We start from the raw sequence: 23,036 nt of genomic DNA on the forward strand, positions 1-23,036 counted from the left end.
GCAGGAGGTTTTTTTTTCTTATCATTGTTTCGGAGATGAAGTTGTTGTAGGATAATTTATCAACCTATCAGCTAAATCAGATAACTCAAGGTGATGATGGAGGCAGCCTGGATAGCATAGGATGCATGTATTTGTTGAGGAAGGGCTGTCTTCTTTTCATGAATTAATGTTTCTTCAGTTGTTCAAAGAAAGCTAACTCATCGAATCTTCATATTCCGTGATGAAAAAAGATTAATAAAATTCTCGTCTTTCATATATATATATAAACGAAATGATATTAGAAGCATCTGCATGTTCATCTCATTTGTACAGTGCATAAGTAATGGTGCTTGGATGTTACATGAACTTGCATAGGTGTTCGCTATGCCAGAGACCGCAATAGGACATTTTACTGATGTTGGGTCATCATATTTCCTTTCCAGGCTCCCTGGATTTTTTGGTAACTACCTATTTGTTACTCTATCTACTTTACTAATAATTTGGAATGAGTTTCATGCCTTCTCATCTTCCCTCTGAGTGTACAAACTTCTGAATATTCATGAACTCCGTGTGTTTTTTGAGATGTAAGATGAAAATTGATCCAATGCATCATGGAAAAAGATAGATTATTTTTCTTTTTCCTTTATTCGTTAGCAAGTTAATTTATCCTTGAAGATTATGATTCAGTGCTTTATGTACTTATTCTAATTCATTAAAAATGCTATATAGGTGAATATTTGGGACTTACTGGAGCTAAGATTAGAGGAGCAGAAATGGTTGAATGTGGCCTTGCGACTCATTTTATGCTCGCAAAGGTAATGCCTCTTAGAATTGTGCTCAATTATATTTACCATTAAATGGTTACACAGAAAAGCAGTTGCCTCACAGAATATTCAGAAATCTCTTGATCTGCATCAGATATCCTCTCTAACATCAGTTTTTTTTGCTGAAGTGATAGTTATTTTATCGTGAATGTTCTCTTATTTACCATCAGAGGATTGCATAATTTTTTCTTTCTTTTTTTTGTGGTAGGATGTCCGTTTGTTGGAAACTGCACTAGATGAAGTAACTTATACTGATACGAAAACAATTTCTGAGATCATCAGCAAATTTATGCACAAACCAAATGTTAAACAGCATGGTGCTTTTAGCAGGTAATGTTCAGGTCCCTGAAAATTTTGTGCTGCTTTTATCAATATCTACTAGTGTCTGTTAACATCCATCCTGAATTTGAATACTTAATCATTAAATAGACTGGAGATCATCAACAAATGTTTCTCGAGAACAACAGTTGAAGAAATACTGTCATCACTGGTGAGCATATCACAGAAGCACCTTTTCTCACCTAAACTTAGTGTAGAAAGTCTTGGTTAGGAATGCCATAAGTATGATACCTGCTTGACTTGTTTTAGGAGAGTGAGGCAGAAACTAAATCAGAAAAGTGGATTCTTGATGCAATCAACTGGATGAAGTCAGCCTGTCCAACCAGCCTCAAAATTTCCCTTAGATCGGTATGAATGATTTTAAGGGATTTCTGATCTTTTACTTGAGTTAATATTTTTTTTCAACTACAATTCAAGGAATGCTTCCCTTCTCTTTAAAATCCAGAAATAACTTTTCATGTGTGGATTAGATTAGAGAGGGCCGCAAGCAAGGACTTGAGCAATGCCTCATCCAGGAATGTACTATTGTTTGCCACATTTTGAGAAGAACAGTTAGCAATGATTTTTATGAGGTAATTAATTAGAGGAATGATAAGAACATAACTTCGGTAATAAGAACATAATGTGATGACTATTCGTCTCTAATCACAGGGTTTTCTTGCAGGGAATTAGGGCCATCTTACTGGACAAAGACAAGAATCCCAAGGTACATATGGTACTAGCTATGCTTGATATGTTTTCTTAACAATCACATACTGTAATGTAATCCACTTCTCTTGTTTTTAACAGTGGGAGCCTTCAAAGTTAGAGCTAGTGACCGATGAAATGGTGGACCGATATTTCTCCAGAGTCGATGAAGATGACATGGAACCCCTTCAACTTCCTACCAGATCCAACTTAGGTGATACCATGAGGCCAAAACTTTGAAACTAGAAAGGCTTTACGGGGTGATCAGGACTATCTTTCTCCATGGTTAGATAAGCTGATGATTGAATATAACGTTTCAAGCTGATAATAGAACAGCTCTCTCTTTTCTTATTGGATTAAGGACTTGTTCTGTAGCATCAACAATAATGAACGATGTCTTAAATCAAACAATGCACTCTTGATTTCCGTTGGAGAACATTCTGTTCTTCATGCCTCCCTCCCAGTTTCGACACTTTGATTTGTTGCCATGATCTTTCCTGTCTAAGCACGAAAACTTTGGACCAAAATATCATCATACTGCATTGAAACCGTGGTGTTAGACAAAGCAATATAATTTTGCCATCTCTAGAATTTTAGAGCTCGATGGGAACATCGTACATACAAGAAAAAGGGGACCACATCTATAATTTTGAAAATATTAGGTTAATTAACACACATTATATTTTTACATGGTATTACTAAAAAACTTGTTTCTTTCCATATATAACTACATCGCAACATCAAGCAAACACATGTACAGAAACCAAACCTCTTCTCCTGACTTGGAACGTTAGAACAAGACATATTAAATGCTAATTAATTCGTCAAGACTCAAAGTCAAGGTTGTTGGTGGATGGCTTGATTCAAATGATAAGGTAATCCATTGATAACCACAAATTGAAAGAAGGGAAATCAATTAATATAAACACTGCACCCAGCTTTTTCCTTGCCTTATTTTGCAAATTGTCGGTGGATATCGTGGGCTCCAAAATTGGTTACTCCTCGATAGACCCGTATATTTAAGGACAAATTAGATAATTAGCATACAAAATAAAAAGAAATATAAATTAACATAGCAGCAAAAAAATCGGTGAAATAACATGTTATGACCCTGAAGTTTTACATTTAATTAAATATGATGTTCATGAATTATGACATCAATTAAAATTTTAATAAAATTTTATAATATTTTAATTGATATCATGGCTCATAAATATAATATCAATTAAATTTAAAATAAATTGATCGATTAATGCATAATTATCAGTTAACTTGACTAACCGGTTAACACTGAAAAATAAAGGAAATCACTTTATAAACAATAACATTTTAAGATTTTATTTGGAATCTATTTTTTTAATTTACATGTTGGATATATATTTTAACTCATAAAACATATTTTAAAAAAGTAAATTCATAAAATTATAATTTATTTACTAGAGATATTTAGTAATAACGGCATGTATTAAATATCGCTCTTAGAGATAACAACATTTAGTAAATATGATGTTTTAAAAGTGTAACAGGAAGAAAGTATATTATTTCTTCAATTTTTTTTTTTAAATTTGTGTTATTTGCAGAAACTTTCAAATTACTACTGTGCTATTATTTAAAAAAAAAAGAAAACCATACTCAAGGCAGATTCAGAACTACTTTATCAGTGGTAGGCAATTCTTTGTACGACGTTGTCAATATGACACATTAATTATATGTGCGTGGCTGCACAAAAAAATGGTCCGTCTGTTGTTTTCTGGTGGCTGCCAGTGTTTATGAATTACAGAGAGGCTCGTTTGCCGACCTGCGTTAATATAGAACAGAGAGAGTAGATCATTTGTATCTCAAAATTTAATGGTTATGGCCGGCCCCGTTGCTTCGAGAAAGATGTTAATCAGGTACGTGCACTCTCCATTCTCTGTTCCCTGCTGCAAAATTCACTCGCAATTTGAAATGCGTGATTGCAGCCAAGCAAAGATTTGCATCCTCTAGCTAGGTGATATTGAACAGACCACAGAAATTAAACAGCCTCAGCGATCACATGATATGTATATATAAATGTACTTTTTAGAACTCTTTTCCTTCTTTAATTTCTGGCTACCTTCTTGACTAGGTTGTGCTTAAGCAAATACTCTTCTGATTTTTTTTTATTGCAAATATTGAGAAAGATACACAGTATATATACAAAACTAATTAAGTTAATTTAGAAAACTAATTAAATATAAAAATAGAGACCTAAGGAAATTAACTTTAAATATCTAAACCAGAAATCAGAAATCAGAAATCAGAAAATCTCAGCACTGTCTTTCAAGTTGGTGCATAAATGTCATTCATGTCCAACCTGTTTAAAAACACCCCACTTGAAACTGTTTTGGTGGAATGCCAGATTATCAAATTTGATGTTAGGCAACTCCATACTTTTCTATCCAACTTCTCCTTAATGAAGAACTTGTGTATCTCTAGTGTTACAATGTGATAATTTTTTTTACTCAGTCAAATACTACGTCAAGAACATGATTGGTTTGATATATTAGTAATGAGATATTCTTCTTGGAGTCATATCTTCAGCTTCTATGCGTTCATCGCTATTTCGACCCAAAAATTATACCACTTAAATCTAATTCACATCTTGTTTTGTTGTTTGGTGCAGTTTGTGAATAATATCTACTGGAATCCAAATTTATTTAAGGAAAGTCATATTCTAGAGTCTGCACTTTCATTTGATACTCCCCCTAAATATGAGAGCTTGGAATTTGGACTGCCAGACACACACAAGGTCAATGGTCAATGAGAGCTTGGAATGGATTGTTATGCCTAAAGTATTAATTCTTTATTATATAATTTATGTAATTTGATACATGGTATATTAAACTAACATTAAGTCTATCTACCCCTGTAAATACTCAACCAACTACAATAAAGAAGCTCATGCACGTGCTGTTAACCAAGCTAGCAGTACTTTAAAATGCAGTGGTCATTGATCACTTCCTGCATTCTTGTTGAAGACGGCTGGCTATGAGAAAAGTGGCTATCCTCCTCGAGTTCCAGATTTCATAAACATTGTCATGGAAGTTGGTTGAGTTTCATTAGGTTTTCTTCTTGCTTGCACTCATCATTCCTTTTACGTTGGATTGTTTACTTTGATTGTGATGGTTGCCACTTGCCCTAAATGCCTCCAACTTGATTAAGACAAGCTGAGTATGTGTGTGTGTTTTTAAGTTTTCGTGCAAATTGCTTTTAAGAATTCTCGTGGTTGTAGTTGGTTTTTTAAAATGAACTAGCAAATTCTATACTGGGATTGCCTAACTTGATTAATGGTGGTTATGTTGGGATATTTTCATTAATGGACAACAACCTTTGCAACCTACTCAAAGAAGTAGGGTTGTCATTGTCAAAAGAATACAATAGTAGTTGCACTAATCATTGACAAAAATGGTGTAACTCATGTGCTGCCATAATTTGTGCCATAATTTATGATCTCTTGCCTTACCATTGATATCTATAAATAGAGATATTATTTGAGAGCAAAATGAGAGAGAGAGAGTGAGAGCAAAGCAAGGGCAACAACCCTACTGCAATGTGCAGCAATGTATGTGAGTTAGGAGTTGAGTTTGAGTAAATGTGATCCTCCTCCTCCGTGTATGTCTATTGTATCCTTTCTCTATTTTTAATAATATAAACATCTCCTGTGGATATAGGCTATTTGTCAAACCATATTAAATATTGTGTTAGTGTGTTTAGCTTTCAATTGACAAATATCAATATATCACCGATCTGGAATCCCCAACAATTGGTATCAGAGTTTATGGTTTAAAGTAGTGTTTGATTTTGCTCAAAAATAAAAGTTTTCAAAATTATGTTTTGACTGTACCACTATGTAGAGCAGGAAGAAATGAGCAAACTAATGAAAACCGCATCAAAATCAAAAGTAGGACATGGCCGCACTCGCCGGCGAAGTGGCTGGCCACGCACGCATACGCGCTTTACGTGTCTTCTTTGCCTGAATAGGCTGACCCTACTTAAATACCAGATGACCTGACCCACACGCCTAACCTGGATACTGATGATGTCATCATGATGTAAGCATGTACAATTGGCATGCCATGTCAACGTCCAGTTAGCTGACACATCAGTAAAGTGGGACCCACTTGCCACGTCATCAACCGTGAGCCGAGTTAAGTTGAACCGAGCCGTGTAGAGTCGAGCCAAGCCATGAGCAAAGGGATAGGATTATGTGTAGTTGAGCCTACGTACAACGAGATCTGAGATTGAATTTGAGCTGTTAATCAGGCCAGAATTGTTTTGATCAAATCTTAGCCGTTTGAAATGCGATTTGGATGGTTTTAGACTTGTTTCCACTAATTTGATCATTCCAGATGCAATGATATGGTCTGATTATTGAGATTAAGATAAAAAATAGTGGTGGTGAATTATTTAAGAGAGATTGTTTGATCAAAAGGCATTAGAAGGTCATCATGGTGGTCGATGGAGATGAAGAAGAAGAAATCGCACATGTTTACCCAATTACATGTGTTAAACTACTATATGGGGAAATTTTAATTGCCTTAAGGGAAGGAAAAATTGAAACACTCTAGACACGCAATCATGTGGACGATTTGAGGTGAAGAATGGAAATTGATGACGACCAATCTTGATGAATCTAAGCACTGGTAGTCTTACAAGACGTTGAGAAATCAGGTATAAAACCAGGATACCGTAGATTCATTTGTAAAGGAAAGCTGTAATAAAGCTAACAAATGGTTGTATATATTGAAAGACAGTATAATGGATAGATATGACCTAAGAAATTCTGTTTAGGAGATTGAGTTTTAAGCAAGACCGGTGTGACCCCTCTAATCTTTCATGGGAACTTGTTTAGTTGAAGGATTATCCATATGATACTATTTTTATATATGTAACAGTTTATAATGAAACTGTTGAAGACTGGCAGGATGACGGCATAAAGGAACAGTTGGGTTTCGTATGTTCGAGAATTTGATGGAGTGGTGATTTCTCCAAAGAAGTTAGATTTGGTGATTGTAATTTCTCGAGGGTAAAATTGATGAAGACCTTGATAATGGAAGAGAAATACAGCAAAGGGATAAATATTGACACCTATTTTGACTTGGATAGGTGTTGTGACATGATGAGTAGCTGTTAAACATAAGCAAGGAATAAGGAGAAATCTAGAGAACATAAATTATGTCGCAAGTGTGCAGCATTGCGACGAGTTTTCCACTTTTATCTGGAAATATGTAATATCTATCTGAAAAATATAGAGGGATAAGAAAATATTTTATTTTGTTGGTGGAAAATGGATTGGGAGTCGCCACCTAGTATTTTGGTCTCTAGGAACTCTAACTGGTCTCAGAGATTGGGTACGGGGACATGGTTGCGTAAAGGGAAGGTATTAGCACCCCAAATACGTCCTAGCTAAGGTAAGCTGCATTGTTTTATTGTCTGATAAAATCTAAGGGTTTTTTTTTCATGTTTCCAAGTTATTGGTATGGTTTAAGAAAAGTCCTCATCGGTAAGGAGATCCTTATCTTATCGGATAACTCTGACCTAAACATAAGAATTTAATTTCCAGAATACATCTTACGTATAAGATCGTAACCCCAGATATTAAAAGAAAACAAAATAATTTTTTTTGTAATTTTTGAGATATTGGCCTAGTTCTCATGGCTTGAATAAACTGATTATTAAAGCCAAAATGCATGTTAATACATATATTTTTTTGAAATTTTCTTTGTTTTATAAAAATATGATGAGATGATATATATATATATATATATATATATATATATATATATTGGAGAGACTAGGCCATATGCATGAAAGCAAAACATTTTTATTTTTATATTTTTTTTATGACTTAATAAAAATCGGGTATTCTAATATCGGATTTGTATCTTTACAGTATAAAAATATAAACTGATATTGATCAAAATACAACAACAAAATTGTGAAAAATCACAGATGTTTTGAAATAATTCTTTGAAGAAAATTCTTTGAATGGGCCAAATCCGACCCAAAAGGGAACTGAGCCGAAATCGACCCATAAATAAAACGGGCCTACTTCCTACAGGGCTGGACTCAGCCCAGTCGCATGGGCTGGGCTAATTTTCCAGCCCGAAACAATAGTAACCAATACTGTACATAAAAAAGTAACTAGGGTTACTGTACACGCATAGTAACCGGGTTACTGTACATAAGCATAGTAGCCCGTTAATTAATTAGCCTGCATAGTAACTAGTTAATTAATACTGTGCACCTGCACAGTACTAGTTAATTAATACTGAGCACCGACACTTACCTGGGATGAGAATCTGATGGTGGGTTGATGGTGGTGCTGGTGGTCGGTTTGGATGGTGGCGTTGCTACAACAATGGTTGGGGAGCCCGGTGACAACAACTGTTCTTTCTTCTTCTTCCCTGTGTAGAGGCACCCACCTCTGGTTTTTTCCTTTTTATGCCTGCTTCTATTCAACTCATTGTTAATGTCTTTGTTTTGTCCCCTTCGTCCTAATGTCTTCTCTCCTTCTGGTCTGTTTTACCTTGGTTTCTCTCCTTTCTTTCTCCTTTGTCCGCCCCTGTTTTGTCTTCTCCTTCTATTGTTGATGGTGTTCTGTTAGAGACTAAGAGGGCAATGGCAGCTGGGGGTGATGCTGGTGGTGGTGGAAAGGAAGCCAATGATGCCTCACGGTGATTATAAAGGTGGCAGTGGCTGGGGAGCCCGATGACAACAGCTGCTTTTTTTTCTTTCTTCTTCCCCTTGTAGAGCTGCAGATCTACCTTTTCTCCAATGGTGCTACAACGGAGAGGGGGCAAGAAGACGGTGAGCTGAAAAATGATGATCCTTGACAGGTGTGTTTGTATTTCCCTCCCTTTGTTCAAAACTTCCCCTCCATTCTCTCTGTTCTCTCGTTCATAATTCTCTCCTTCATTCAATTTTCCAAAAGCTCCTTTTCTCCTCTTCTTTTCTCTGCCGGGTTGGGTGCTATTTATAGAGCCAAGGAGCGGGGCTCTTTACTGTTGCACAGGGGGAGCAGGGCATGCGGCGGTTGGTCGGCCAGTGGGTGCGGCTCCCTCGGTTTTTGCAGGGCACGTGGCGGGTGGTCGGCCAGTAGGCGTGACTGGCGAGGCGTGTCTCCCTCGGTTTTGGCAGGGCAAGCGGCAAGAGAGAGATGCCTTAAAATTAAGGAAGAAAACAAACCTTTTCTTTCTTCCCCTACTGCACGTCCAGGAGAAGAAGAAAGAGGAACAATGTCGTTTAAAAATGACACTGTTATGATATTTTTTCTTAATTATTAATTATTTATTTTTATTTTCATGGGGGGTCTAAAATGGCCTACAACAGATGCCCCCTCTTTATAATACTTATGAAGCATGGATTTTACGTAGTAAGTTTTATAAAGATAAACAAAACTGATCTTGCCAAGGCTTGATCGATTTGAAACTTTGTCTTTACAGCAATTCCCCTTCCCTGAAACTATGATTAAAACTTAGTCATCTTGAGATCCTATTCTGACTTCTAACTTTGATTAAATTAACTTGGAATTCTTTTGAGATCCCTTCTGGCGAACTCTTTTAAACAAAAAATTTATATTTATAGCTTGGCCAACCTAAAATCTTATCTGGCGATATCCATTGGCCAAAGCTGAAATTTGTGTTGCTAGTAGGTTAACCTGAGATCCCTTCTAGCGATCTCCATTAATTTAAAAACCAAACAATTTGTGTTTGCAGCTCGGTTAGCCTAGAATTCCATCTGGCAATTCCCTTTAACCAAAGCTGAAATATGAGATCCCTTCTGGTGATCTCTTTTAACCAAATTTGAGATCAGTATTGTGGTTGGGTTAACCTGAGATCCTTTCTGGCAATCTCCCAAAACCAAAAAATCTATTTTTTGCAGCTCAGTCAACTTGGAATCCCATCTGGCGATTCCCTTTAACCAAAGTTGAAATATAAGATCCCTATTTGGCGACCTCATTCAACTGGAAAAAAAAATATAGCTTGATCAACTTGAAATCCCATCTAGTGATTCCTTTTAATCAAAGCTACTTGAGATCCCATCTAGCGACCTCATTCAACCAAAACCAAAGAATATGTGTAACGTGGTCAACCTGAAATCCCATCTGGCAATTCCCTTTAACTAAAACCATCTGAGATCCCATCTGACGATCTCTTTTAACCAAAATGAAAGAATATGTGTAACTCGGTCAACCTGAAATCCTATCTAGTGATTCCCTTTAACCAAAGCCACTTGAGATCCCATCTGGCGACCTCATTTATCTAAAACTAAAGAATGTGTAACTCAGTCAACCTGAAATCCCATCTGGCGATTCCCTTTAACCAAAGCCACTTGAGATCCCATCTGATGATCCCTTTTAACCAAAACCAGACAATATGTGTAACTCGGTCAACCTGAAATCCCATCTGGTGATTCCCTTTAACCAAAGCCACCGAGATCCCATCTGGTGATCTTTTTTAAGCAAAACCAAAGAATATATGTAACTTGGTCAACTTGAAATCTCATCTGGCTATTCCTTTTAACCAAAGCCACTTGAGATCCCATCTGGCGACCTCCTCTCACTAGAATAAAATAATATATGTAACTTGGTCAACCTAAAATCCCATCTGGCGATTTCCTTTAACCAAAGCCACTTGAGATCCCATCTGACGATTCCTTTTAACCAAAACTAAAGAATATGTGTAACTCGGTTAACCTGAAATCTCATCTGGCGATTCCCTTTAACCAAAGCCACTAGAGATCCCATTTGATGATCCCTTTTAACCAAAACCAAAGAATATGTGTAACTTGGTCAACTTGAAATCCTATTTGGCGATTCCCTTAAACCAAAGCCACTTGAGATCCCATCTAGCGACCTCATTCAACTGGAACTAAAAAAATATATGTAGTGTGGTCTTATTGTAATGGGTGACCTACCCACGAAAAAAGGAAAGAATGGTTTCTTTGTAATGGGTGACCTACCCAAGTGGAAGAATGACCTCATTGTCATAGGTGACTTACACAGATAAGAAATATAGAGAATTGGTCCCATTGTAATGGGTGATCTATCCAAGAAAATATTGGTCTCATTGTAATGGATGACCTACCCAAGAAAAAAAAGGAAAGAATTGTCTTATTGTAATGGGTGACCTACCCAATTGGAAGATGTGATGCGACAAAGTGTGAAAAATGGGACTTACTTGGCAAAGTCTTGAAGGGATGACAAGAGAAGGGTTGGAAAACTTGGTGCTTCTTGACAATTCCTGATCGCAGGGTTTGAAAACTCGGGGCTTCTTGATGGTAAGGTTGATCTTTTCATTTCTTAAAGATTTTCCTAATGGTGGGCTTCATCTCATCTTTCTTTTATTCCATGATCAGAACCGATTCTTTATCATCATCAATGCAATGCTTCTTTCTTTTTGCACAATCCTGGTTTTGAAACATAGGTCCTATCATCTTCTTCTATTTTATGAAACTCTCTCTTGACATGAGCTTGCTTTTGAAGCCGTATGCTGGATTCATTTTTCATGCTGCCTCTTTTTAAGAGGAAGTCTTTGACTTTTTCAAGTAGCTTTTTCCAAAATGTATGATTTATCATTGCCTTCGTTTTCATGCTTTTGTCAAATGCTTTAACTTATTTTTTCAAATCAACAAGCTTTCATCCTGTTTCTAACACGTAAAACTTTTCATGAAATATCTATGTTTGCCCCTAGTGTGGGGATGTGATCCTAGTCTGGGCTTTTATAAAGAAGAGATTCATTTCACCTATTTCTCCTTCAATTAAGCAACAGTGAGCTGGATCATTTCTATTATCAATGTGTACAAGTTGTACCTTATACTCGAGATTAATGGTAGTTATAGCCGCTAGCATGGCCAAAGCATCTACAACATGATTCCCTTCTCTTTTTAGATGGGTGATTTTAGTCTCTTTAAATTCCTTTGCTAGTGTAGATAAGTATTCCTGGTACGACCTTAACTTTTCTTCCTTGGTTTACCATCCCCCTCAACCTGACATGTAATCAACATTTGAATTCCCACATACATCTATCCCTTTTTTTCTCTTTAGCTCCAATGCAGCTTCTAAACTGAGGATACCAGCTTCATACTCAACGATATTGCTGGTGCACTTGAAATACGTTTTAACTGAAATTGGATATTTTTTCTTATTAGGAGAGATTATTACTACCTCGACCTCGTTACCATATACATTTATTGCTTCGTAAAAAAAAACATGGTCCACCAATTTGTTTTTTTCTCCTCTTTCTCTATGAACAATATATCTTTATTAGGAAATCAAAATCCAAAGGTTTGTAATCCTCAACAACATTATTAGCTAAAAGGTCTGCAATTGCACTTCCTTTTACAGCTTTCTCTTAGAGGATCCACTTTTGAAATTAATCAACTGGTATAGTATAACATATAATATTGTAATTTCTTTGTCGCCCACACCAGCCACAACAAAGCCTTTCTATCTTAGTATATCTAGACTCACATTCAGTGAGTTTCTTACTTAGGTAATAAATAACTCTTTTCTTCTTTTTGGTTTCATCATGCTGATCCAATACACATCTCATGGCTAATTTGGTTACTGTTAGATATAATACCTGTCATAACCCAATTATGAGTTATTCCCTAAAATCCACTTTTTAAAAAATAAAAATCAAAAAATAAAATAAAGGCTGGCAATGTGGGGAAAACTGATCTAGAAAGACTGCAAAAATAGGCAAAAATAAACCTGCAATTTTGGAAGGAATTTCAAGGCCTAATTGTACCCTATTATGCCCAAAAATAGAAAAATACAAATTCAAAGGTCAAATTAAATGATTATTGGACAAATTTGCATAAACATTAAGTCCAATAACATAATTAAATTTTTAATAGGCCAATTTGATTTAATCATGGGCCAAATTAAAATTTAATTATGCTTAAGAATTAATTTAGGTCCAAATGAAGGATTTAATTAAGTGCAAGGACTTAATTATACTTTAAATGGGTCAAATTAATTTTATTTGGGGCTTAATTGGTGAAAACATTAAGTTTGAGAGTCTAATTTAGGTTTAATTGAGAAGATTGGAATTTTAAGAAACCAAATTTAATTTTTACCAAGTTAATTAAGTGAAATAAGGGGTTAAATTGAAGAAAGTGAGAGTTTAATGGTCAATTAGGGGTGAAATTGCATGAATCTGAGGCCAAGGACTATAATGAAAAAGGCACATGAATTCGGGGCTGAAGTTGGAAAAAAAACGAGTTAATGTTCATCGTCTTCCCCGAAAAGCTGCCCGAGTAGCAACGTTCCAGATGCATTTTCGGCCTTGTTTGGCCACTAAATCCGACAATGCGAACACCGAAGTGTTCACCTACAACCCCTCTAGCCTTCTGAATTGTCCGGTCGGGTTTATAAGATTTAAAAAGGTTTCGTTGGTCGGCCTAAAGCGGCCACCTTGGGCAGCCTGCAACCTAGGATTTGTCAAATTTGACAGTTCGAGGTGCACACTTTGAGCCAACGGCCTGGATTCCTCGAGTCGAATCAAGAGCTAAATTTTTTTTTCCCATTAAAGATGAGATTACCCTCTTTCCATGGCTATAGGAGCACATTTCATGCTCACAGGGAGGAGGAAATCAAACCCAAAGCTGGTTGAAAATCAGCTTTTCCAGCCTAGTTTTCCTGCAACCAGCCCTCTCTTTTTATTTCCTCTCAGACCAACCTCCACAGCGGCAACCACCCAAACCGACCACCAGCATCACTGGAAGTGTCTGCCATCGTCCTCAACATCGTTTCTACCATCAGGTTTGCCCACCCCCCTCTCGTCGCTGTGCCTGCACCATTTCCTCACATTTTACTGTTCAAGTGAAACATAATTCACTTGAACAGTGAAATGCTATATTCACTGTTCACGTGAATTACAATTCACGTGAACAGTGTAATGCTATTGTTACTATTCACGTGCGTGAATAGTGAAATTTGCAAAAAAATATATAATAAAATAAAAATTCTTCAAAAATTATTTCAAAGAATTTGTGATTTTTCACAAATTTTGTTAATGCATTTTGATCAATATCGGTTTGTATTTTTATACTGTAAAAATACAAATCCAGTATTAAAATACTCAGTTTCCGTTAAGTCATAAAAAAATTCAAAAAAATTTTAAAAATAAAAAAAAAATTGTGATTTTCTTAAATATTTTTCTACCAAGTTTGCTTAATATTGGGTTGTATACTTACATTGAAAGATACAAGTCCAGTATTAAAATGCCCGGTTTTCTCCGAAATATTCAAAAAAAACAAAAAAATTCAAAAAGAAAAAGAAAAAAGATTTTGTTGCATACAGTCAAATCCTAAAGAATTTTTCAAGCATGTCTCAAAATATAAAAATTACATCTTTCTCACGATTTAAAAATCCAAAAAAATGGATATCATAACTAGTTTATGATTATTCGTTAAGGTTTGGCCAAAATATCAAAAACCTTTTTTTTTTCCTTTTTAACCCTTTTTTTTAAGATTTAGACTTTAATATTTGTGGAGTGTAAAATTACACGATAAAGTACACCCTCGAATATTAAAGATACAAGGTATAAATAAAGGCAATTTTAAAATTTAGATTTTAGAATGGTTAGGATTTAACCCAAAGAGGTAAAGACTCCTTCACGAAAGGAGATCTGCCTTGAACCTTAGAAAATACCAATAAATAGAAACTTGACCTAGAAGAACAATCAAACAAATAATGCAGCTTACCTAAGGTAGGGTGCACTGGGGGTGATGCGTCTTCCCCTTGCACAACCAGTCCCTTACTCAGACTTTCGTAGACCATAGGTTCCTAGTAACCATAATACTAGGTGGCGACTCCAAAGAACCAAGTAAAACACAAATAATAACAAAACAAAATCACCAGCCGATGCCGCGCGGATTTTCCAACGTGCGACAATACCAAAGGTTTTCCTGATACCAGAGGAACCTGTGAAGGTGGATTTTGTAAATAATTTTTTATTTTATTGAATGCCTTCTCACACTCCTCATTCCAGGTTCTAGGATTCTTTTTTCTTAATAATCAGAATATAGGTTCACATGTTGTTGGTAACTAAGCTATAAACTGAGCAATATAGTTTAACCTTCCTAAAAATCCTCTTACTTCTTTCTCCGTCTAAGGGGATGACATAGCTTGAATGACCTTCTTTTTTTCTTTTTCTTTTTTTATCTAGATCCAACTTTATACCTCTATCACTTACCATAAATCCCAATAGCTTACCTAATTTAACTCCGAATGAACATTTTGAAGGATTGAGCCTTAATTCATACTTTCTTGACCTCTCAAATAACTTCCTCAAAACCTCAACATGATTTTCTCCCCTTTTAAATTAGCAGTCATATCATCTATATACACCTCAATTTTCTTGTGCATCATGTCATGAAATAGAGTCACCATTGCTCTTTAATAGGTTGCTCCGACATTCTTCAAATCAAATGGCATAACCTTGTAGTAGTATACCCTCCAAAGTGTGATAAAAGTTGTTTTTGCCTTATCCTTTGGAGCCATTTTTATCTGGTTGTATCTTGAAAAACCATCAATAAAGGAATATATGGAACTTCGGGCAGCGTTGTCCACTAAAAATCTATGTGTGATAGAGAAAAATCATCCTTAAGGTTAGCTCTATTCAAATTCTAGAAGTCCACACAAACTCTAATCTTCCCCTCCTTCTTGGGCACCACAACAATGTTAGATACCCATTGTGAATATCTAACTACTTCTAGGAAGCCAGCATCCTACTGCTTCTCGAGTTTTGCCTTAACCTTGATCCAGATATCCGGGTAGGTCCTTTTTTAGCTTCTGCTTGACTGGTTTATAGCCTTCTTCCAATGGTATCTTGTGTACTACAATATTTGTATCCAAACTAGATATATCTTCATAGGACCAAACAAAGACATCTGAATATTCTTGTAATAACGCGATCATTTCCATCCTTTGTTCTGAAGTGATTAAGGTACCTATTTTCAACTCTTTCTTGAGCTAATCACTGTTGACATTGATGGTTTCGAGTTCCTCTTTGGCAGGCTTCCAAGTCTATTCCTATTTTTCCTCTAGCTTGGTGAATTTACTGATATTGCTTTCATCCCACTCTTCTTCTTTCATAGCTATCACATGTTCGTTCGAGTTTGACCATTTATTCTTGATGCTAAATGTATGTGATATTGTAGGAGATCTTCTTTGAGGATTCATTTTGAAAACTACCGGAGCTTCTTGGGTCACCCAGTTCTGAAACTTCTTACCTTAAGCCAACTTGCGCACAATGATCTTAGTGGAGGCTTCTTCTAGTGTGTGGATAGTTAGTTGTGACAATGCTTCATCTTTCTTTCCTGTTACTGTCTTCGTGTCATCTCTTGCTACCTTATTTCCCCCAAGGTATTTATGCTCATATTGAGTTGCATTACATAAATAGCTTTTAAGAATGACATTGCAAGGGGAGGGATTTCTAGCTTTTCTTCTTCAAACTCTCTTCCTTCAATTCTAGTCATTCTTCTTTCCCTCCTTAAGTCAACAGCCCACCGATGATTCTTGTTATTAGGTTTATACCCCAACCGAAATATTTGGTCAATATATTTCATCTTTATCAGATTATCTCATTCTGGTACTTCGATAATAGGGTTATACTAAAATGGGATCCCGTGTTTCTAGAAGCATTGAGCTGCCATCCTTGCTACATTTAAGATCCTTGGCCTTCTTAGTACTATATTCTCAAGCACCCTGTCAGTGTGCATAATTTGAAAAGCATGGATATTGTTATCATTGCCATCCTTCGCCTCGATGAAAGGTACATCCACATTCTTTAGCATGGATACTATCTCCTAGGCTTTGACATTTACCAATATCCTATTCATGATATACTTCAAGCAATGATGAAGTTACTGCCCCCACTGCATGAATCTAAGGTCTTCATAACAACATACTATAGGAAGGGTGGATATCCATAACTTGAAGCGTCACTAGGAACATCTGTGGCCCCACATATAGTTCCACTTTTAAAGTCTCAATTATTGGCACAGGTGAGTAGTTATATGCTCTGGTTATCATAGTACTTGACTTCATATGAGATTCATCGATCGACATTTCTTTTAGAATGTGTTTTGGCAACACATTAAGAGTTGAGACATTGTCGATGCGTACTTTTCCTATGAGATAGTCTTTGCACTTAACAATAATGTATAAGGGCTTGTTGTGTCCGATACCTTCAACATCCAGCTCATCACCCGTAAAGTACAAGTAATTAGTTGCGTGGATCCTCCCTACCAGATGCTCCATGGTTTTATGTTCCATGTCTTGGGTTACATATGCCTCATTCAATACCTTTTGCAAGGTGCTTTGATGTGGGTTAAAACTGAGTATCAAGGACATAAGGGAGATCCTAGCTGAAGTCTTTTTTAGTTGATCCACTATGCCATATTCATTGTGCTTTATCAACTTCAAAAATTCATTCGACTCTTCAATTACTGGCTTTTTAACTTCTAGTACTTCATTAAAATCTACCCTTTCTTTGTCCTTTGCCTTCCTTAACTCCTCGGGCATGAAGCACCGACCACTCCGCGTCAAACCACCGATCTCAGTTTGGAGTCATAGCTATAATTATAAAGCATGGCTTTGTGATTTTCTTTTACGTAAGAAGGTTTAGCCAAGATTAACTTTGGTGGCCTATTAGCTGTTGGTCCTACATATACTTGTCATGTTATCTTGACTTTCCATCATACTCACCTCATCACTGCCCTCCATGGGTTCAATCCTTAACTCCCCCATTTTCAGTATTTTTGCAATCTTTCCATAGAACTCGATGCAATCCTCAATATGATGTCCATCTCTTCCTTGGAACTTACAATAATCATATCTCTCTAAATGGCTTTCAACATTTGTCTCCAGAAATCCTGATTGTTCTAACATGTCATACAACTTCTTCATGGACACCTTTAACGCCCTGCACTGATTTCGAACTTCTATCATGCCAACTCCACTACTACTCGCGGCATGTTTAGGCAATGGGTTTGAATTAACATTGGGCTTATCTTTAAATGATACCTATCCTATCTTAATAAGCTCCAACAACCTCTTTTTAAAAGCATAACAGGTTTCAATCCCATGCCCGGGATTGCCAGCATGGTATTTGCAAGTCAACTCAGTCTTGTACCAAATTGGGAATGGTGGTTGCAGTGGTAGTGCAGGAATAGGAGCTATGTGTCCAATGCTTAATAGTTTGGCATATATGTCTTTCAAAGGCATGGGTAATGGCGGCAGTTGTTCTGGAGTGTATCTTGTACTTGGTCTTTGGTGGTTGTTTTGGTTGTTTGATTGGTTATTTGTTCGATTAGGGAAAAAGGTTGGCTAAAGTTCATGTGGGAAAATTAAGAGGTAGGTATTTGTAGGTTATGGAAGTCCACTCTCTTGCCCTTGTATCTACCTTCCAAATTGATAATGTCATTTTCCTTCTTCCTTCCAATAAAACTCTTCTTTTTTAATGGCTCAACTATGCACCCAACTTTAATCTCTTGCTCTATCCTTTCAGCTATGCATACCGCATCATAGAAATGCTGAGATGAGCTACCCATTAGGTGCTTATAATAGGGTGCCTTGAAGGTATTGGCAAACAAGGTCATCATCTCAGTTTTTATTAAAGGGGGTTGGACAGGTGTTGCCTTATCCCTCCATCTTTGTGCATAGGCCCTTATCGACTCTCGGCTCCACTTCTCCATTGACATTAGACTTGTCTGATCCAGAGTGATTTCCAGGTTAAACTTGTATTGCTTAAGGAAAGCCTCCACCAAATCTCTCCAACTCCTGATCCTGATGTTGTCTAACCTCATGTACTAGCTCAAAGTGGATCCTGCTAGGCTATCTTGAAAGAAATAGATTAGCAATTTATCATCACAGATTACTTCTGCCAGTTTGTTGTAGTAGGATCGAAGGTGAGTGTTTGGGCATTTTAAACCAGTGTACTTAATGAACTCTGGTATCCTAAAATCTTTTGGCACCATGATGTTTGGAACCAAAAATACTTCCATGGCTCGCTTAGGGTCAAACCAGTCATTACCCTCAACTGCCCTTAATCTTTCTTCCAAAGCAAACAGCTTGTGTTGGTCCATCAAACTAGGAGACCTATTGTTAAGGACTTCCTTCATTGTTAAGTCTATAGTAATTGGAGCATGAGTTGGTTGGATAGGGGTGATAGGCACAAAATATTGTTCATTGGCTGAGTTTGCCCCTTGGTTTTGAGATGCTTGAGGGATGTGAGCTGCTGGTGCTCCTTTAGGCTGTTGTGTTGATGTTCCCTCACCGTTCTTAGCTTTTAGAAGTTGCTCGAGTGGATCGGTCAGCTGGGCAACTTTATTTTTTATGAATTCCAACTCGGTCTGATAATGTGACTCTAAATGAGCTCTTTCTTCGCTCTCTGTCCTTGATCTGGACCAGTTGTGGTAGACTTTGGATGTGAGACTATGTTTCTTAACTCTTCTTCATTATAAGTCCTTTTCCTTTTTGGTTGCTCTATTGTTGATTCTAGATGTTTTGGTGTTGCGAAACCTCTCACTTCAGAAAACCGATTATTCCTCTAAACCATATAATTCTGGCTAAATAATGTTTCAAAACTGCTTTGTTCTTTCCTTTTTACCATCAGAGGTCTTTCCCAATCTTGTCGGATAAGTTCCACCTCTTCAAGGAAAGGTTGATGCTTGAACAAACTTATGAAATCGGCTAAACCTAGAGTTTTTGGTGTGTAATACATTCCATCCAACTGCCTTGTTACAAGTGCGGGTGTATAACTGATGTATCCGGTTACACCGATCAAGGGAACCCAGATCTTGCTTCCACGACTCATTGTGCAGATGATGTTATTCATCCATGGTCCTTTCCATTTAAAGTTACTCTTTGGCACTGTTGTATATTTTATCTATCTATACTTTCTCATCCCAGTTCTTCCAAGTTTCATCCATGGAAACTTTTAATAGTCGTAGATCAAACCACTAGAAGTTGTTAAAGATGTCCTTTAGTGTTTCGATATGACTAATAATCTATAAATACAACATAGGAATGCAACATCTCATGGATCCTTTTCCATGCGTTCTGCAGGGGTTGAGTGATAACATGGTTTCTCCCAAAATGGATGAAAAGGGATTGATTTGGTTATGTTTGTATTCTATGAAGACATTTATGGCTTCTAAACTGATGACTCTGATTTTAGGTGGGAACAATATTAGTCCAAAAATAGTGATGGCCACCAACCTATATCATTCATCTCTTTCAACATTTTTCTTCATTCGGGCTTTAATGACCTTCCATTTAAAAATCCCATTCGACGACTCTACATTGGCTAATCTTTCCTAGGCCTAATAAACTAACTACCTCCAAAGTTGTGTCTTTAATTTTTCACTTAAGGTAGATCTTGTGGTTGTTGTTTGGAAAATCTAGAATCTTGTTGTATTCCTCTGAGGTCGGTGTCATCAACGTTTCTGAAGGTAAAACACTGATAACTAGGATCTTTGATTGCTACTACTTGTACGGGTAACCTCATTAGTTATGCAATTCTCCTATATTGCCTTTCAAAAAGAGTCTCATCAACATATTTTATAACCAACAATAACTTTTCCTAAGTTATTTACCATGTGATTTATATTGGTAATGCGAGGCAACCCACTAGCATTGATTCTTGGTCATTTTCCTTCAGTTACCTAAGCCAACTCAAATTCTTGACCAAACTCTTGGAAAGATAGGTACTTAGCTATGATCTTAACTCAGAACCATGATTGATGAATTATTAATCATGATGTAAATGAAAGTAAGATACATATCCTAAGGAAAAGCTCTATTTATTAAGTGAGACTAGGTAGGTTTTCTATCTGGTCTTGAAGGGTCTCATATCTGCCTAGTGATGTTCTTCGTAAAGACAGTATGGGGGCGTTGCAAGGAACAGTTAAGACACGTATGCCCACCATTACCAAGCAGGCTCTTAGATATGAGTTTGGTGTTTCACACATCTGAACCCTGACCAATAGTCATAGGGCAGATCGCTAATCCCCCACCTAACCTAAAGCTTGTATGTGCTTCTCAAAATCAAAGTATGTGATGCACGAGACAGTTCTATATGATGAATGAACAATATATGTAAAAAATTTAAAGCATATAAGCAGATAATAAAAGAAAAGGCATATTAACAATAAACACACAAAAACAAAAACAAATCAGACAAAAACAAAGTTTAGTCCACAAGGTCCCCAGCGGAGTCGCCGTTCTGTCGCACGTGTGCGACATCGTGACGAGTTTTCCACTTTTATCTGGAAATGTATAATATCTATCTGGAAAATATAGAGGAATAAGAAAATATTGTCTTTTGTTGGTGGGAAATGGATTGGGAGTTGCCACCTAGTATTTTGGTCACTAGGAACCCTAACTGGTCTCAGAGATTGGGTACGGGGACTGGTTGCGTAAAGGGAAGGTATTAGCACCCCAAATATGTCCTACCTAAGGTAAGTTATATTGTTTTATTTTCTAATAAAATCTAAGGATTTTTTTTTCATGTTTCCTAGTTATTGGTATGGTCTAAGAAAAATCCTCCTCGGTAAGGAGATCCTTATCTTATCGGGTAACTCTGACCTAAACACAAGAATTTAATTTCTAGAATACGTTTTACGTATAAGATCATAACCCCAGATATTAAAAAAAAAACAAAATAATTTTTTTAGAATTTTTGAAATATTGGCTTAGTTCTCATAACTTGAATAAACTGATTATTAAAGCCAAAATGCATGCTAATACATATATTTTTTAAAAATTTTCTTTGTTCTATAAAAATATGATGAGATGATATATATATATATATATATATATATATATATATATATATATATTGGAGAGACTAGGCCGTATGCATGAAAACAAAAACTAGGCCGTATGCATGAAAGCAAAACATTTTTATTTTTACATTTTTTTTATGACTTAATGAAAATTGGGTATTTTAATACCGGATTTGTATCTTTACAGTATAAAAATACAAACCGATATTGATCAAAATGTAGTAATAAAATTGTGTAAAAGGGAACTAGGCCTAAATCAGCCCACAAATAAAACGGGCCTACTTCCTATAGGGTCGGACTCAGCCCAGCCGTATGGGCTGGGCTAATTTTCCATTCCGGAATAACAGTACCAGTACTATACACACGTATAGTAACCGGGTTACTGTATATGAGCATAGTAACCCGTTAATTAATTAGCCTGCATAGTAACTAGTTAATTAATACTGTGCACCGACACTTACCTAGGATGAGAAGCTTACGGTGGGCTGGTGGTGGTGCTGGTGGCCGGTTTGGGCGGTGGTGTTGCTACAGCAATGGTTGGGGAGCCCGGTGACAACAACTGTTCTTTCTTCTTCTTCCATGTGTAGAGGCGCCCACCTCTGGTTTTTTCCTTTTTATGCCTGTTTCTATTCAACTCACTGTCAATGTCTTTGTTTTATCCCCTTCGTCCCAATGTCTTCTCTCCTTCTGGTCTGTTTTACCTTGGTTTCTCTCCTCTCTTTCTCCTATGTCGGCCCCTGTTTTGTCTTCTCCTTCTGTTGCTGACGGTATTCTGTTGGCGACTAAGAGGGCAGTGGCAGCTGGGGGTAATGCTGGTGGTGGTGGAAAGGAAGCCAATGATGCCTCACGGTGATTATAAAGGTGGCGGTGGCTGGGGAGCCCGATGACAGCAGCTGTTTATTTTTTCTTCTTCTTCCCCTTGTAGAGGCGCAGGTCTACCTTTTCTCCAATGGTGCTACAACGGGGAGGGGGCAAGAAGACAGTAAGCTGAAAAATGATGATCCTTGGTAGTGTTGGCGTGTTTGTATTTCCCTCCCTCTATTTCAAAATTTCCCCTCCATTCTCTTTGTTCTCTCGTTCATAATTCTCTCCTTCATTTAATTTTCCAAAAGCTCCTTTTCTCCTCTTCTTTTCTCTGCTGGGTTAGGTGTTATTTATAGAGCCAAGGAGCGAGGCTCTTTACTATTGCGCATGGGGAGCAGGGCATGCGGCGGTTGGTCGGCCAGTGGGCGCGGCTCCCTCGGTTTTTGCAGGGCACGCGATGGGTGATTGACCAGTAGGCGTGGCTGGTGAGGCGTGTCTCCCTCGGTTTTGGCAGGGCATGCAGCAAGAGAGAGATGCAACAAAATTAAGGAAGAAAACAAACATTTTCTTTCTTTCCCT

The 23,036-nt window shown here is 36.9% G+C and overlaps 2 protein-coding genes across 3 annotated transcripts in view; both read left to right on the forward strand.

Moving 5' to 3' along the window:
* The window catches only part of LOC105140061 (3-hydroxyisobutyryl-CoA hydrolase 1-like), a 5,018-nt gene extending 2,739 nt beyond the window's left edge, over positions 1-2,279 (forward strand). The window contains exons 8-15 of the mRNA XM_011046736.1: positions 355-439; positions 709-794; positions 1,012-1,133; positions 1,233-1,293; positions 1,392-1,490; positions 1,613-1,714; positions 1,807-1,848; positions 1,932-2,279. Of these exons, the coding sequence (XP_011045038.1) occupies positions 355-439; positions 709-794; positions 1,012-1,133; positions 1,233-1,293; positions 1,392-1,490; positions 1,613-1,714; positions 1,807-1,848; positions 1,932-2,069 (735 nt within the window). The 3' untranslated portion in view covers positions 2,070-2,279. The remainder of the gene's footprint in view (positions 1-354; positions 440-708; positions 795-1,011; positions 1,134-1,232; positions 1,294-1,391; positions 1,491-1,612; positions 1,715-1,806; positions 1,849-1,931) is intronic.
* Positions 2,280-4,760: 2,481 nt separating this feature from the next.
* The window catches only part of LOC105140060 (3-hydroxyisobutyryl-CoA hydrolase 1-like), a 29,816-nt gene continuing 11,540 nt past the window's right edge, over positions 4,761-23,036 (forward strand). For both annotated transcript variants that reach the window (XM_011046733.1, XM_011046734.1), the window contains exon 1: positions 4,761-4,913. The gene's annotated coding sequence lies outside the window, so the exon portion shown is untranslated. The remainder of the gene's footprint in view (positions 4,914-23,036) is intronic.

The sequence above is a fragment of the Populus euphratica genome, unplaced genomic scaffold, assembly GCF_000495115.2.
Source record: "Populus euphratica unplaced genomic scaffold, PopEup_1.0 scaffold100.1, whole genome shotgun sequence".
NCBI classification, from domain to species: domain Eukaryota; kingdom Viridiplantae; phylum Streptophyta; class Magnoliopsida; order Malpighiales; family Salicaceae; genus Populus; species Populus euphratica.